Raw genomic sequence first — 18,019 nt, 5'->3', positions numbered from 1 at the left:
GGACGTTATGGAGAAGAGCTTCGAAGCTTCATTTCTTACGTGGCGATGGCGTCTCCATAGTGAACAGCCTAATAGTTCAATCACATACGAAGATAGTGCAGCCCTAATAATCTTCGATAAAGAAAAATGACTATCAGATTAACTAATTACAAATCGTCTTTCAAACTAAAGAAAAGTAGTAACAAAAGTAGGAATGTAGGATCATACTAAATGTGCATATTGCACACTCAATTGTGTAATTCACTTTGCATTTCCATTGCTCCGATTTCTTTTCTGGACCGTTCACTCGGTAGCATAAGCCCAATCTTTTCTTTACTTGAGGCCTAACTCTTTTATTTCTTCAGTAGTCCAGCCCACTAACCTTTTAATTGCAATTCCATATTTTGATTTTGGTATGAGATCAAGTGCTCAACCAGACAACCACACCGTAGCAAACTGCAACTCCGTTTGTTGCATTTTTCTTCGAAAAACTTTAATTTATATTTGCATATTAATGTTGACATCCGGTCTTATAAAGACTCACTCTTGTATTGACACGTAGTTCTAAACGATGTTAAAAATATTATTTTGATCGAAATGAATTATTTTTTTACAATGACACACTTTTGATTTGATTAATCATCCAACACTTGAACCTTTATTGATGTCCTCCTAAGTAAATCAACCAGCATCAACAATGAGTACATTGCAAACAATCCTCAAAACTATTATCTTCTTCAATCTGCGTGTGCGGTCCCTAAGGCCATGTGTAGTGGAGGGGCTATAATTGGGGACGAATTGTGACACGTGGCGCCCAGTTAGCATAGAGTGGAAATTTATTTTTGGGGTGTAATCAGTGTTGTTGAAACCGGACCGGACCGGCCGGTCGAACCGGGAGATTTGGTCCACCGACCAGTCCAGTTCACATAGTTCGCTCGGCTGACAGGGAACCGGCCGGTCCAAACCGATTTGGCCGGTCGGACCGGAAACCGGACCGGTTGAACCGGTTTTATAAGGAAAAAAATATTTTTTAAGCTTGATCAGTCATTTTTGACCAAATTTGTTCGGCCGGTCCGACCGCCGTCCGGTTCGGTGTCCGGTCCGGTTATGAAAACATTTGGTGTAATGGTGTAGGGGCTACAAGTTGGGCCCACAGTGTCTTTTTTTATTATTTTCTTTTTATAATTAAACTAATTAAATAAAAACCAATTTATTAAAATAATTAAATAAAAATGCATTAAAATTAAAAAGAAATACAAAAAATTAAAAAACATACAAATAATGCATTAAAATTAAAAAAAAAAATACATAGCTAAAAATATTAAAAAACATATCTAAAAAAAACTAATATCCACAATATTCGCGCATTTTTTCAATTCTTTGTCGTTGCAATAATGCGGCCTCTTCGTGTAACCCGGCCGCTTTGAGGGATTCGTATTCTTCACTCATTTCCCGCAATTCCAACATTTGGGCAATCTTTTCGTGTTGTTTGTTGGTTTCTTTCATGGCATCGTTGAGTTCCTCGACACATTTTTTATGTTTTTTGATGATTTCTCTCATGGTAGCGGCGAGTTCCACGAGTGTCGGTTGGTTCGGGTTATTTGTAGTAGGGGTGTTCATGGTTTGGTTTCAAACCGCGAAACCGTCCAAACCGGTCATCCGTTCGGTTTCACGGTCGGTTTTGAATTCTAGTTTTTGGTCGGTCGGTTTCAAAACTTTCAAACCGTAACAAACGGTGTGGTTTGCGATTTATACCGATAACCGGCCGTATAAAACCGGACCGGACCGTGAGATTAGGATATTTATTTGTTTTTGAATATTTATATGTATACACACATATCCTAGGCTTAACTGAAAGTGGTCTATGTTACATGTGGTTATGCTTGATATAAATGGGTTATGACAGATTGTATTTATCCATATCTATATTTTTTTTCTTAATCCAAGGTGAGTAGCAGATTTGCACTTAAAAGATCAAATTCTGTTATGAGTTTATACTTATAAAATAGCTTATGGTCATTATCCCCAAGTTCACAAAGAATTCATTAAAAAGTAATTTTTGTGTTGTGGTTCTAAAATGTCTAAATTAATATGTATGGTAGTAAAAGTTTCATGTACTTATGTTGTTTATTATGGTATAATTGTGTTGAAGACCTCAGCAAAGCTACGACGAAGAGTTCAGCATTAGAATAGATCAACAAAATAACACAACATTACTTAAATAAGTTTTGCATAAGGTCGAAAAAGTTTAAACCGTGAAACCAAACCGGAACCAAACCGTTATTAGCGGTTCGGTTCGGTTTGGTTTCAATTTTCAACGGTTCGGTTTTGGTTTTCAATCATAGAAAACCGTACTAACGGTTTGGTTCATGGTTTAACTGAAAAACCGTCAAAACCGGACCGTGAACACCCCTAGTTTGTAGGATTCATTTTGCTAATTTTTTTGAAGAATTTGGGTATGAATTATGTATGAAATGAAGAAGGTGTATGTTTATATATATATATATATTGTTTAAATTAATTTTTTTTAAACATTTGACCGTTTTACAACGGTCATATTAATATAATATTATTATTTTCTTCTCCAACCGGCGACAAGTAAACCCCGCCCCCGCCCCTTTTCGCCCAATTATCGCCCAGGGGAGCGGTGTTCTAGCCCTTCCTCGCCCTATTTTGCCCCCAACCCTCGCCCACTACGTTTAGCCTAAGAGGGAGTTGTTGTCCTTTTTTTTTACTTCAAGTGTAAGTGCCTGATTTGGATTTAGATTACTTTTGTAAATTTTTTAATGATGTGATGATGCACGTTGATAACTAATTGTTCATGATGTGATTATTACTCTTGGATCTTATTTTGATTCTAAAGAAAATGTGTTTTTGGTATTGTTTTTCTCTTCGATCTTGTTGGTTTTAAACTTTTTATATATGTTTTTCATTATCATGCTTCTAAAATCTGTTTGCTTTAATTGCATTCTTCTACTATATCTTCACTCTTCTTCAATGCCTGACAAATACTTACTGCCTCTTTGCTCCGGTTTTAAAATTTAAAATTGATATATGATTTATAAAAAAAATTGATTTGATTCATAGAAGCATTATGGGAGAAAGTAAAACAAACACGTATGTAATATGAAAGTATGTTTTTCTCTCTCAATCCTAATTCTAACCAATAATATATTTTAATAGGACAACGAAAAATAACTTCATGATGTTAAAATAATTCGATCACTAATATGGTGTGATGGTAAGGTCCCTCTTATGTTCTATTTAACATTGTTTGTCGTTATAAAAGGATAATTAATTACCACATTACTCCTATTAACAATTGTTATTGCCACAAATCTATAAAAAAGGATCATGCCAATGGATGTTAACAATAACAGTCAACATCATGGAAGCCTTAGTCTCCTGGCCAATAGCCATATTAACAAAAAGTTCTTTTTCTTTAACCAAACAGTCTCTTTTATTAACAAAAACACACAAGCTCACCAGATTAATACAAGCTTTTACCCCTATTTATTTTACAACCTCATATTACATATATATAATGAGGATGTCGCAACCTTCCTCGGTCGCTCTTCTACCCTTAGCCGCCACCTACTCGGCATATTCATGCCTCCTTTACATCCTTTGCCACCCTCCACCTCCTCCTCCTCCTTGCCACCCTCCACCGTCTCCTCCTTGCCACCATCCTCCTCCGCCTTCTCCACCTCGTCCTTCTTCTTGCCACCCTCCCCCACCTCCTTGTCCACCTCTTCCTCCTTCTTGCCACTCTCCCCAACTACCTTGTCCACCTCTTCCTCCTTCTTGCGACTCGCCTCCTTTACCTTTTCCTTCTTCTTCTCCTTCCTTGCTTTTCCCCGCGACTTCTTCCTCAGCACACAAAACACATTCATAGATGACATCTTCACTTTTCTTTGACAAAACCCAATCTAATGTTGTGTTCCTAACATTAAAAGACTTCTCTAACACCTTTCTATCCAACCTTTGAAGAATAGACAATTTGCCCCATAGATACTGAGAACTTTCATCCTTAAATTTCAATGAGAACCCCATAAAAACAAAGGAGTCATTATTGAAGGATATTTGAGCTATAGGATGATCTCTTGGTACCACAAACACATCACCTTCTTCAACCGTTAGCCTTGAACTCTTGCACTCTGTTTCGCCCGCAATGCCAGGACAAACCACTTCAATCACTCCTTGTCCATGCAACACAATCGCAACTTCAACTCCGCTTGGATTCCAATGTGGTCCCATCATCGATCCCTTTCAACAATAAAACATCACAAACCCTTAAACGAACGTATCATAATAAAATCTTGTGACATTAAGACAAGTTTCAAACAACCGACCTTGTTTAGATTCACCATGAACACACCAAAATTGGTGTATTTCAGTACATCCAATTCTTTACTAGCCACGGTTGCACTCCATCCAAAGCAAGTTTCGACATCATGCTTCTCGCTAAAAAGATTATATGCTTTCTTTTTCTTTCCTAGTAAGGTTCTGATACCCCAAAAACCAACCTTCCCCATCAAAGTACTCATTTCAGACTGTCCTTCAACAATCAATGGTTGCTTTTCTGCTACTCTTAGCTCTTCTATAACTTCCGTCGGCACCTGAAATTAGACCCATAGTTTCCAATATATGCACTCGACAATCTAGAAATTGGCTCAACCTTTTTAGTGCTTAAATGAATTAGGGGATTTAAGATTTGTTCTATACTATTATTCTAAAAGACACAATCATACTTACTGAAGTTGGGTTAGTTTTAGTAAAAAATAAATAAATAAAACACTTCCAGGTGTGGTGATTCTTGCTCGATCTCTTTGTGGAAACTCAAAATCTGAAAATTAAATTATTTATTTTATGGTAAACCGGCCTTTGAATGTATTATAAGCCTTGTAAATGATTTTTGAGTAGAACATTTTATATATGGGCTGTTATGTAGTTATGCAGCTCCCATTTGTTTTCACACCATCTAACGGCCATCCAAAAAACAATCAGACAAACGTTTTGACAAAAAAAAAAAGTCAAACTTTCAAAATTATTGATTAAAACGGGCGTTAATTGAACAATCCAGAAAACCGCTTGACAAACTTTCAAAAAATTTGGTCAAAATGACGGTACGACCTCTATTCTGACATTCGCCGTTTGTAACGGTGTGAGATTAGACATAAGACGATGTGTGTGTACATATATTATGTATGTGTAGTGAGAGAGGTAGTACACTGAAAGTTGTTGAAGGACTTGGTTGTCAAACCCTAGTACTAAATCATGCACACTGGTGTATACTCCGGCACGTTGATCATTCTGCAACATGTAAACATTGTTAATTTTCGTATGTAAAACATGTAGCATAAAGCTGATTTAAAATGGACGCTAAATTAAGTCATTGATCGATGTTCATACTTGTAGCTCCACCTCTGAGCCAGGAAAAATGGCATATATTTGAAGGTTTTGGGGCTGGTATTGAAAGGACTCAACGTTGTTTTCTATGTAGAAAACAGTGTTACTACTCAGTCCGTAAACATCTCCCTGCTTCAAATTCACTTGTTGGAGCTTATCATCTTTTTCCGCATTGACCCAACTCAATGTCCCATTGCCTTATATATCAAGGACATAATATATATACATCAGTTATAATCGAATAATCGATCACGTAAAATATATTACATAAGATTTGTCACATACATAAGATTTATTGCAATTTATCTATATGTATATAATGTTGGAAATCAGGCCCAGATTATCAAGCACGAGAACACACAATTTGAACAAACTCATTCGACTGTTACTTAAGGGTGTGTTTGAGATTCCTTATTTTCCTCTCCTTATAACTTATGATGGTTGAATAAGTCCTTTTTGTGTTAACAAAGTGTTTGGGAACACATAAGGCCTTTTTCATTTCTCCTTTATCAACAAAGCTAAAATAAGGGTTTTTAATAAGTTGAAGTTTGCTAATTTATCTCCTTATAGGATTAGAATACCCATTATACCCTTCCAAGTTCCATTCCCCCATTGCTAAATTATGTCCATTTTGGTCATTTAAATCAATAAGTTAAACCAAACACTTTTAAAAAAATAACTTATTGTCTTATGTTAATCCAAACACTTTTTTGAAAACTCTTTATTAAAAAGCCATAAGACCTTTTTAACTTATCACAAAAAGACATTTTTACCTTAAATAAGGAATCCCAAACACCCCCTAAAATTGAAACATGATACACACGCAAATCATCAACCCTAACTAGGGGTGTTCACGGTTTTTGTTTGAAACCGCGAAACCGCCCAAACCCGTCATCGGTTTGGTTTTACGGTTGGTTTTATTTCTTAACTTTAAGTCGGTTGGTTTGAAAGTTTTCAAACCGTGGCCAACGGTTTGGTTTACGGTTTGTACAAAAAACTTAACGTAAAAAACTGAACCGGATCGTATGATTTAATTATATGTATTTTAAATATTTTACATATTATATATATGTGTGTATTACTAGACATAATTAATAATAGTTATTAGTGTGTTCAATATAAATTATTACTTTTACTAAATACCAAGCAAACAGAAGTGAGCTAAGCCCAATTTTAAAACGCAAAAACGTTAACCAGCCTTTCGGTTTTTCAAATGAGAACCCAAAAATAAGTGATGCTTGTTAAAATTTGTAAATTATTGAGAGCTATACAATAAAATAAATTATTTTGGAGTTTTTTCTATAAAATCCCAAAAAACGTATAAACCGTGAAACCAAACCGTTACTAACGGTTTGGTTTAGGAGTTCACCGGTTTGGTTTTGGTTTACAAAACTAAAAAACTGTTACGTACTAACGATTCGGTTTACAGTTTGACCTAAAAACCGTGTAAACCAGACCGTGAACACCCATAACCATTCCTATACAAACTATTTATAGGAAACTTAAAACCAAAACAAACTACGACTCAAGTTCTTGTTAACTTACCCTAAGTAAAGGATAAAAACATTGAACTTAAACAACTCGATAAACTTAAAAAACTGACTCAAACTAAACTCTAATTCTTTAAAACTTTATCAAGATTAACGTACACTTCATATAACTGATTAATAATACATAACATATTTATGCATAATTCATATATACCTGAGTTGACATAGAGAACCATTTGTGAATGAAGATAAACAGGCAGAAAGAGAGAACGGGGATTCAAGGTGATAAATTGGAGGTAGTAGCACCCATTCTTTCCATCACTAATCTTAACGGCTGAGTTTTCACCAAACTCCGACGACACAAGCGGCCACCTCTCATCCTGCCTCACCGTAGGTCCGTCACTCACAGGCACCGAACTTGCAACAGAACCACCACTACCTCCTAAAGCTGTTATTGCAAAGCATGCCAATAGTACAAGACATATTGAAAAGGAGTTGATCCTCATTTTCGTAATCGTTTTCTTGAAATTGTTTGTAGGGGATGATGTTTTTATATATAAAGCGGGAGAGTGGAGTGTTACGTGGCATTTGGTGTTGAACAAGTGGATATGGTGGGATGTTGGTGAGTCATGTACTATGATTTATAAACGTCGGTCGTGGTCGTCTTTTACCTACTGGAGTTTTCGGCCATTGTTTTGGATGGGCATGCAGATGATATTGAGAAAGAGAACAAAAATTATTATTTATTTATCTGGAGCTTGAAAAATGAAAATCATTACAAAATAATAGTACGTATAAAAAGGTATACATGTATTGTTATATGACAGTGAAGCATCAGGTACACTATACGAAAATGTTTTCCCCCCCACAAAATTCTATATTTTCTTATGATTTTCAAAGATTTAAGCAAAATCAGTTGTATATATTGGTTAAACCTTTTAGTCAAAATAATCACCATTCTTTAAATAAAGTCAAAATTATCCCAAAAAGTTTCTAACTAAATTAAACATGCATAGCTAATCAACATAACCCGACCTCTTGGGTGTCACTAGGCACCAAATGAACATGCCCAAAGTATCAAGCAAAATTAAGTAGACAAAATCACTTTAGGACATGTGTTATCACTAGACTACGGTGGTGCCGTGCCTAAAAGTCCATGAACATGCCACAAAGGTGCCATGTACGACCAAGACTTCGGAGAATCTTGGCATGCTCTGTTACGACACCTTCCTTGCCTTAGAAAGCAAAATGCACAACATCCAAACCAACTCCAATTCAGCAGCTAGGCTACAATGGTGCCCAACCAAGCTACTTAGGCTATGGAGCTGCCTAACTCGTTTGGCTACAAAGGCACCTAACTCTCAGCGCCTAAGTAGAAACGAAGCCTAGCTGGATCCACGGTCCTAGTGACTGACCCTTAGTGTGGTCTAGTAATTTAGAGCCATGATGACTCGGCTCTATTGGTGCCTCTGACCCTTTACGCATGGTCTATTTTGTGGCCATGCTGGGTTGTTTTTCTTGGTGCCTTGCGCATGGTCTATTTTAGGGGATCAGCTGGCTCGGCTTTATCGGGTTCTGACCCTTAGCGCATGGTCGATTTTAGTGCCTGTAGTTGGGTTGTAATGGGGCCCGATTGTTGGGGCATTTTTTGCCTATGAGAAAGCCCAACAAATATTATTTTACATGGGTGTTATTATTATTATTAATAATAAATGAAAGAAAAGAAATGAGTTCTCATCTGTATGAATACCAATTACCAAGACATAAACCAATATTGGTTTTTTTTGTTTTGGGCTACGTAACCACAAAGTAATTGTGGTGGGTTTGTGTTGGGCTTGTCACGTGAGAAACAAAAAGCAAGGAAATAGGTTTTTATATTTCGGTGGGTATTATTTTCTCCTCACCTGACAACATTAAATACATACGAAGAAGAGTTGGGGTTTTTCTAGTTTCTCTACTGCCGAAAAGTATTAGTAAGAGAAAGGAAGTTTTTGCTCAATTCTTTTGGTGTTTTTGGAAGATAGGAGACGTGCCAGAGATTGATTCATTCTCTCGTTGGTGATACATCTTACTCGTTTATTTTGTATTTTGATTTCATATACTTGAAGATTGTTTGTACCAAGTATATGATGTTTTGTGTATGCCTCTAGTTTTACCTAGAGAAGAACTTTTGTATTGCTCATTATTGGTGATAGTGGATTTGAAGCGGCTCTAGTAGTCCCGTGGTTTTTACTCTCGCCTTGAGAGGTTTTCCACGCTAAAATTATTGTGTCCTATTTATTTTTAATTACCCTATTTGTTTGCATCCTCATTGGTTCATTCGGGTCAAGAAAAAGTTTAGCCAAACGAAGATTAATTCCGCACTTTTTGTATACCGTTCGTGGCTAGGTGGTCGTTTTTCCCAACAGCCAATTCTAGTCTCCTAGTCTATCTAGGTGGCGAGTTTGTATATTATTCCTAGATCCGTACAATCTCTTTTCAATAAAGTGAGATGTTTTCCGTTCCATTTTTTTACGTTTATATCACATTCTAAATTTTTTTTAGCAATGGAAAATAGGATTTTGTTCATGGGAAACGAAATTATGTTCCTTTAGATTGTTTGAAACGTGTTTATTTTTTCCTACAAGTATTACTTATAATAGATTGAGGTCTCTTCTTTTTAAGATTGGGGTCTTCTTTTTAAAATGTTTGGTCTTCAAAGCATTGTACATGTATCTTATAAAGTGACTTGCTTATAGATCAATTAAGGGAATGTTACCACTTAAAATGAGAGAGAAAATTCGTAATGCATTATTTTTCCAAACAACGAAACATGTGGGAATTATATATAATATTTTCAAGGTTGGTGCCACTAACTGCCAATTGAACCACTTGACGTTATCGCGTTGGTCAATGATTTTATTTTTTGTTTTCTTTAGTTTATGTTTTTTTAGTTTCGACCTGTAATAAACGTAACGAAAACTGACTGAATGCAAATTTTGATTTTTATCTCTTTTATTTAGGGCTGTCATAACATGTCGGACACGACACAATAAAACACGATGACCTGTTGTGCTAAACATGAACACAGTACGATAATTAATCCTGTCATCTTTTCCAAACACGAACCTATTTAGTAACATGTTAACCTGTTAAGGGATCTGTTTAAAGACACAATAAATAATACACGTGTAACGAACCAAAATTTCCAAAATGAGCATAAAAATCTTAATTAATAGATAATCCATAACGTATTTGAAACAAAAAACCACAAATTCATAACATACTTGAAACAAAAGACGACAAATTCATAACATACTTGAAACAAAGGACCCTGGATGTAAATCACAACATCCATAAAAATATAATATCGAATTCAGACGGGCATTAGTGAAATGTCGTCTGTAAGTATGCCTTTAGGTTAAAACTATAGGAGTGTACATATATTTATTATTTTAGAAAAAAATCTACACACGTTACTAACATGTTAACATGTAACATGTTATGACACAAATTTAAACATGTCTTAAACAGGTCGACATGTTTAAAACACGAAACATGTTAAACTCAAACTTAAATATGTTAAAAACCCGTGTTGTGTCGTGTTAACAGGTTCGTGTCTGATAACCGTCGTTTGAGTCAATCAAAAACCTAATTATTCTAAATAGTTAGAACAAGTAGGGTATCGTATCACAAGGAGTATGTAGTTAATGTAATTCGTGTAACAGGTTTAATATTATGAAGTAAACGGTTTTAGTGTTGATCACACAAGTAATACTTAAATTAAGAGAACTAGGCAACGAACATGTAAACGAGTATTAAGCAGTTAACAAAGCAACCCACACCCGGGAATTCAAGTAATCAACCAAACAGTATCTCATGCAACCTAACAAATTGATTATTAACGATTAACTAAAAACTAATCAACCAGACAAAACCTTAGACGTCAACAATTACTTTACACACGGCACTGGTTATCAAACAGTCATTGCCAGTGTGACTCAGTTAAGGGTAATTGTACGTTTTATCGTATTCAATCTAAACAAACAGTTATATGACTAATTATCTAGCAACTGGTAACAGATCGTTCAGACCAACGTAAACCTAAACCGACCGAACACACAGAAATAGTAAACATCAATAATCATATATCAATCTTCAATAATCAAAACATAAGTATTCTTAATCACGTGAGTAAAACTGTAAATGGTTACAAACTATACATCCCGGGTGCGATTCTAGGAGATTAGCCGAGCCGCGACATCATCAAATCTTCGATACGGATGATATGGATCATGTGGAAGGTCTTGGCACGGGCTATAATGGTGGAAATCGCCTCTTGGAGCTGCTGGAATCGCCTATCGTTCGTCAAAACGGAGTTAGGGTTTGTTGTTGATGAAAATAAAGTTATAAACTCAAAATCCCGTCTGCACTCCCGTCATGGTACGCGACGGGGTCTTCTATGGCCCATTGCGTACCGCGATTGACCAAAATTCAAAACTTCATTTATGTCCCATCGCGGTACGCGATGGGACCCTTAACACACCCATCGCGTAACGCGACGGGTTCTGCTACAGCCAACTTCAACAAATGACATCGTTTTGTGTGCTGGACATCCCGGGTCTTCATTCTGTGTCACAACAGGTCCATTTTGGATACTTTAACGCATGTGACCTGAAATCCAATAATACACGTATGAAGTATCGATAGTTCTAGAATAAACAGTTAAAACTAAATAATAAACAAACTAAAACATATACAAATTAGCCGACCATCACATCCCCACACTTATCTTTTGCTTGCCCTCAAGCAAAACTCTAAAGCAAACATCGACCTCCATCATAGGTATGTAGATTATCGCCATTAATACTAGTAAGGTTTAAAGTCAGACCCAGTTTCCTAGACTAACACTGTTTTTAGTTTGACATCTCACAAATACAATTAAATGCTATAATAAAAACAATAGAGCCGCCCAGGCAGGTGTACTTTGTTTCCGGTTAAGGCACACATGCTCATACCACTCGTAATATAACATCTCTCCTCTCGGTTTAATATATGGACTAGCAAAAGATGTGCCAGTATCACTCAGCTCTCAATATCACTCGTAAGTACATATTAATCCATCAAGCTGCTTTGGCACAAATGCAAATCAAGAGGTCTTTAAAAAGGTTGTAACGGGGCCAGGTGTAAGGGTATGGAAGGGAAATATTTAAGTAGCTCAAACGATCCGACCTGGCTTATTACAAAACATCTAAATAAACGAAACAACTGTACAACTAACTGACTGATTATATACATCTAAATAAGCAAACTATCAACATATTGATTTCACATTTTTTAAACGAACTTCAACGAACGAACTACAGAATACATAACTGAATATAAACAGACATCTTTTTGTCTTTTTCTCATTTTTAATCATAATAACGTGATGCTTAACAATAAGATAAATACAAATACAAAACAAAAGCAAATACAATTACAGATACAAATAAACCTAGTAAGCCGGATCGTCTCGTAACATAATGTCGGGGTTAAACAAATGAAAAATAAGTCCAAGAAATGTTTTCTAAGGGACCCAACCCCCCGCCCCTCACTTTAACCTCACCTCATATGTGTAATAATGAGGCCCCAACCCCCTAATACCCACACTCACGCTCATCCAGACGAGGCTTAATCTAGTTGCCTCTATCACTTTTGCATTTTGCCAACTGTGATCCCGTAATCCATGAACATCAGTGAAAGCACTCAAAGGACATGTGTGTACTATATATTATATGTGTATTATATATATTTGGGTCAACTCACACACGTACCGGAGGAATAGGTTTAACAATATAAACATGTGTACCTGTCCCCATGACTCGTTATCCCCGCCTAAACGACCCCATTTTCAACTTCTCGTAAAAAAAACATTTGTGAGTAAGACTCATGTGACGCTGAGAAACCAACCATGACCAGAAACCTATGACTTGGCATTAATGGCAATAATTAACAGTTAACAACTTTGGTTTCTGAACACTTTTCGAGGTACTATCGGGCTAAAATTTTTCAAATTTCCCCCATCCCCACACTTGAGGTTTACATTGTCCTCAATGTAAGAACACTTAATATTGTCCTCAAAGTTAAAAAATGATAGAACGATTAATAAACATTTGAGGGACGGGGTTGAAATTGACTTTTTGACTATTAAGCAATTTTAAAATTTCGGGGCTTATGTGAAGCGGTTCTACTAACCATTATACAATTACACTTTTAACGTTTAAAATAATATAAACAAAATTAAATTATGAAACTGAAATCACCTGATATTAACGTGACTGGAGAAGGACCAGTCGGCTCGTGAACTCTCAAAAACACTCGTGTACTCTCGTCTCATCCAATTACCAAACTGACAATCGAACCTGCAAAATCTCGAGATGTGTAGAAGCAAGCTTCTCACAAGTGTAAGACATAGGTCTTTTAAGAGTTATGAAAATGAATATTTATTAATTTTATTAAAATAATTACTGAGCCAAATTAATTCGTTTCATAATAAAATCTGTTAAGTTAGTTAAAAACGTTAAAAGACCTAACTCACTTTCGTAGGAATCACGATTGCATTTAGCTTATGCAACAAGCCCTGTAAACCCCCCGGTAGCCCGGGAGTACGAGTGGGGTCTCGTGAGGGTTTATAGTGAACTACACCCACAAAATTCGGTTACAACAAAATGTACAAATAAAGTCAAACACAACAGCAATCAAAAGATATATAAACATATAATCCCAACCAGTTACCCAAACATGATCCCCCAAAATATAATATAATATAATACAGACCATGATACTAATAAAAACAAAATAAAGTGAAAAAGGGTAACCAAAAAGCTACTGTATTGGTGGATCATCAGCTGCCTCGTCCTGCGGATCTACCTGCGGGTCCACTGCAATAATCAATGACGGTGGTAGTGGTACATGCGAAGCAACAAATAATAAATGAAAGTAATCATCATAACGGGCCTATTGGGCCCGCGTCTGCTCTCCCTGTGCCAGCACGGTCTCTAAAAGCTGTTGCTGCTGCTGATAAATCATATCCAATGTGACTGGCTGTTGTGGCTGACGTGAGGAAGATGCTGAAGCCTCTCGGAGCGGATGCTGCTGCTGCGGTAGCTCGATATGTGGAGTCGGACGACACTGCCGGCGTGTCGGAATACCCATCTGAAGAGAAACTACAGCATCCGATCCCTCTGGTGGTGGTGCCTGTGGACCCTGTCGGACCGGGACCAAAGCTACTGGATCCTGCTCCTCAACAGTACCGGCCCCACGGGCCTCCGATATCCCAAAAACACCTGTATCTGGCCCCCCGCGTAAAATATCCATTCGGATAACGCTAAAAAACCCCAAGCTGCTCGGCGATCCTCGTAATAAGGCCCTAAAGGTAAGCGTGCCGAGGATCCCTGAAGTCTGCTACCCCCGAGCGAATGATGTGAGCAAGAGCATCGCCACATTGGCCGGTCGCTGGCCAAGGATGGAATATAGGCACAGCAGATCTAAGTTGCTGCACTTCTCGTGGCCCGAATGACGGCCGACGAGAGTATTGGCAACGATCCTGTGAATGTAGCGATGGATGGGGTCCCTAATAGACGACTCCACAACAGAACTGGAGTGGGCCCCGTCGGCGATCTCCACCCACTACTGGCCGAGTTGGGTCAGTGCTGCCGGGACGCCTGAGCATGTGTGGTGTAACCACGTATACTCTGTAGGAATGCAGGCGCCTGAACCTCCTCGGCCGTATAAAATCCAGTGGTCACGGAAAAATCTGGGACTGACATCTCGTACAACTGTCGTCCCAGTGAGGATGATACCGCACGTCGCCCACTGAAGTCCGTGGGCGTAAAATCAAAGGTCGAGTAGAACTCACGTGTGAGCTCGATATATGAACGCGAGTGATTTTGAATGGTGGTAGGGTGGCAGCCGGTGGTGATTTTGAATGGTGACAGGGGTAGCGGTGGTTGGCAGTGGTAACGGTGGTGTTGGTGGTTTACGGCAGTGGTGGGTGGGTGTGGTGGGGTAGTGGTTGGCTGTGGTGGTGGCAGGGAGAAGACGGCAGTGGGATGGTGGTAGACGGCTGGGTGGTTGGTGGAGACAGGGAGGCGGGGTGGTGGTGGTGATTAGGAGATGGAAAATGATTATTGGCGGCGGTGGGGGGTTATGGCGGGTGGACGGTTGTAAGGCCCCGTTACCAGTAGCCTTACTTTCGTGTTGGATTTACTCATAAACGCAGTTCTAAATATCAGAGTTAATTAAAACATTCGCGGAACATTAAAAACTTTCATAAAACATTTCGTAACAATCTGAAACTTGTCTTAAACAAACAACTTGTCTTTCAAAACAAAGTAATTAAAACATATCACGTCTTGAGCCTTCTGATGCCAGCCTCTTATTCAATGCCACGTGTCTCCCTAAGCGAGCTGCCTCATCCTACTCACCTGCGTGCATACTAAAAGTCAGCTACGCTGAGTGAGTTCTAGTTAATCATACATTATACAATACACACAAACTTATATTCTTTCAATCCTACTTTCATACTTTCATACTTTCTTACTTTCTTTTATACTAACTTGCTTTCATATCTTACGTTATAAAGAGCATTACACCCTACATTCCTCGAGTATTATTAGGGCTCGGTACCCTCCTTCCTCGAGTATTATTAGGGCTCGGTACCCTCCTTCCTCGAGTATTATTAGGGCTCGGTACCCTCTTTCCTCGAGTATTATTAGGGCTCGGTACCCTCTTTCCTCGAATATTAGTAGGGTTTGGTTCCCTAGTTCTCGAATATTAGTAGGGTTCGATTCCCTCTTCGTTACCATACAACCATACATCATACCTCGAGTATTATTAGGGCTCGGTACCCTTTTCGTAACCATACAACCATCCTTTCCTTCTTTTATTAACTTTATCACTTTCATACACATAAGCGTACATATCAAACTTACCTTATGCATAGCGTTACAACCTGACAGTACGTGCAATATCAGAAGATCATTCACGTACCATCAAGCAATCATTCATACATTTCACATTATTCACATAAGGCATACACTTATCTCTTAGGATAAGCGTATTAACAAACATATTGAGTATGCACACAGCCCCGAAAACATAACACATAAATGGGGCTAGAAACTCACCTGGATCCTGTTACGTTCTCCGTTAATCGTTATTCCCTTCTTGAGCTGTGCACGGCTAACTGTATAATATTTACATGTATCAATTAACTACTACTACTCATGTTGTATTTCTATATTTATATAACCCACAACTAACGGGGGTCCGGGGGCAGCGCCCCTGGCAGCGGGGTCTAGGGGCGGCATCCCCTAGCAGGGTCCAAGGGGCAGAGCCCCTGGCTGGGGTCGAGCTGCCAGGTCAACTTGGAAAAATTTTATTTACATTAACTGTCTTAACACATTTTTCATTAGGTTTTTAATTTATTTTCTTATTTGCTAACTCCAGCGAACTTATCATTAAACGAACTTAACAATAAGCGAACTTAACATTAAGCGAACTTATCGTTAGCGAACTTAAGCATAGGCGAAGTTAGTGTTCGGCGAAGTTAACCCTAGGCGAACATATGCCAGGCGAAGTTGAGCATTAGCGAACTTAGCCTTAGGCGAAGTTATCATGGGCGAACTTATCACCAGGAGAAGTTACAATTTGGCGAACTTGGCGAAGTTAACCTTAACAGCGAACTTATTGTGGCGAAATTGTCAGGGGCGAACTTGGCTGGCGAACTTGCATGAAGGCGAAGTTGGCTTGCAGGCGAAGTTATTCAGCAATCGCCTCTGTTCAATCTTAATCCTCAAAATCACCCTTATTTCATCGAGAATTTCTTGGATATTACGTTAACTAACTCCGCGATCATTCCCAAGGCCTAGTTCGGGTAAAACTTAGCCCGTAAAGACATAAAGTTTGGACCTTTCGGCTTAAAACGTTTAATAACATAACTACGGTTTAGCGAGCCGTTTATGTTTACGGGTCCATTAGGTGGTTTTATCATCAAGTTTAGATCTTTACGTTTCACTCATACCCGATCCATTCTCGTTCTAATGTTTCAAGGCTAAACGTTTATAAAAACGTAAACTTTAAGATCAAAACGTACCTTTTCGTGTTTGTTTGGTTTAGTCACGGACCATAGATCTTGTATTTATCTTGCGTATTGAAGGATCTATCAAGAATCTCGTTTACTTGGTCTTGGATTCCACTCTTGCTCTCGGCCGTATATAGGTGTAAGTGTATGTGTGTGTTTTGAGTGTGTAGAGATTAAGATGGAAATGAATGAGGGTTTAGGGTTTTAGGTTGGTTTAGGGGATATTTATATCCCTTAAAGCCCATGGACCTAAGGCCCATTACCCTTAATCCATCTTAATTAATCCAAGTCCATGGTCCTTTCTTTATTAGGCATAAGTTAACTATTAACACACGATAACTAAACGCGACTTTCTTTATTTAATATTAGAATATTTTAGGATGTTACAACGGTAGCAATGGTGAGGGGGTGGTGGTGGCAGTGTGGTGTGGTGGAGGAAGGGGGTAGATGAGGACGATGATGGAGGGTTTCGACGGAAAAGGAAGAGAAAGAGAAGAGGGAAGAAGACGAAGACGAAAGGAAGAAGGAAAGAAGAAGAAGATATAAGAAGCCGGGTCAGGCGGATATCCATGACCCATTGCGTACCGCGATGGGTTGAAATGGACATATCGCATACCGCCGCCCAAACTGAACAAATTAGGGTTTTAACCCCATCGCGGTATGCAATGGGGTGTGATGCCATGCCCATCGCGTACCGCGATGGGTTCGGAAGTCAGATTTAAATTTTTTTGAAAGCGCACCTGTTTTGGCATCCCGACATCACCCTGGACACGTTTAAAACTGAAAAAAATACCTTTACATACCTGGAGTGACGTGTACTACACCAATGCTTACCAAACTTCTCTAATTTCCCATTCTTCAACAAGCTTCCCCACACTTGGTGTTTACTGCACAAAACTCGAGACGACACTAAGTACAAGATTCAATAAAATAAAAACAAAACTGGACAAACACTTACAAACCCCGGGTTGCCTCCCGTAAGCGCTGAATTTAAAGTCTACAGCTTGACAGTGCCTCGAACTCAGTTATCTTCATA

The 18,019-nt window shown here is 38.3% G+C and overlaps 1 protein-coding gene across 1 annotated transcript; it reads right to left on the bottom strand.

The window, feature by feature from the left end:
* Window positions 1-3,597: 3,597 nt before the first annotated feature.
* Window positions 3,598-7,500, bottom strand: LOC143551263 (vicilin-like seed storage protein At2g18540). The gene is made up of 5 exons (XM_077041731.1): window positions 7,093-7,500; window positions 5,392-5,585; window positions 5,212-5,292; window positions 4,332-4,598; window positions 3,598-4,245 (listed from the first exon to the last, which is right to left on the bottom strand). Exons 1-5 carry the CDS (start codon window positions 7,382-7,384, stop codon window positions 3,598-3,600), a joined length of 1,482 nt encoding a protein of 493 aa, XP_076897846.1. The 5' UTR covers window positions 7,385-7,500.
* Between the last annotated feature and the right edge of the window lie 10,519 nt (window positions 7,501-18,019).

This window comes from Bidens hawaiensis, unplaced genomic scaffold (assembly GCF_021521415.1).
Source record: "Bidens hawaiensis isolate Kalapana, Puna unplaced genomic scaffold, B.hawaiensis_p1.1 tig00016275_1, whole genome shotgun sequence".
Lineage (NCBI taxonomy): Eukaryota > Viridiplantae > Streptophyta > Magnoliopsida > Asterales > Asteraceae > Bidens > Bidens hawaiensis.
This window is presented reverse-complemented; position numbering and strand designations above follow the sequence as displayed.

Excerpts from the sequence above, each read along its gene's own strand:
- LOC143551263 (XM_077041731.1), bottom strand. The coding sequence starts at position 7,384 with ATGAGGATCAACTCCTTTTCAATATGTCTTGTACTATTGGCATGCTTT. Across the intron at positions 5,586-7,092 it reads GGTTCTCTATGTCAACTCAG|GCAATGGGACATTGAGTTGG; the intron begins GTATATATGAAT and ends TTGATATATAAG. Across the intron at positions 4,246-4,331 it reads TCATGGTGAATCTAAACAAG|GGATCGATGATGGGACCACA; the intron begins GTCGGTTGTTTG and ends TATTGTTGAAAG.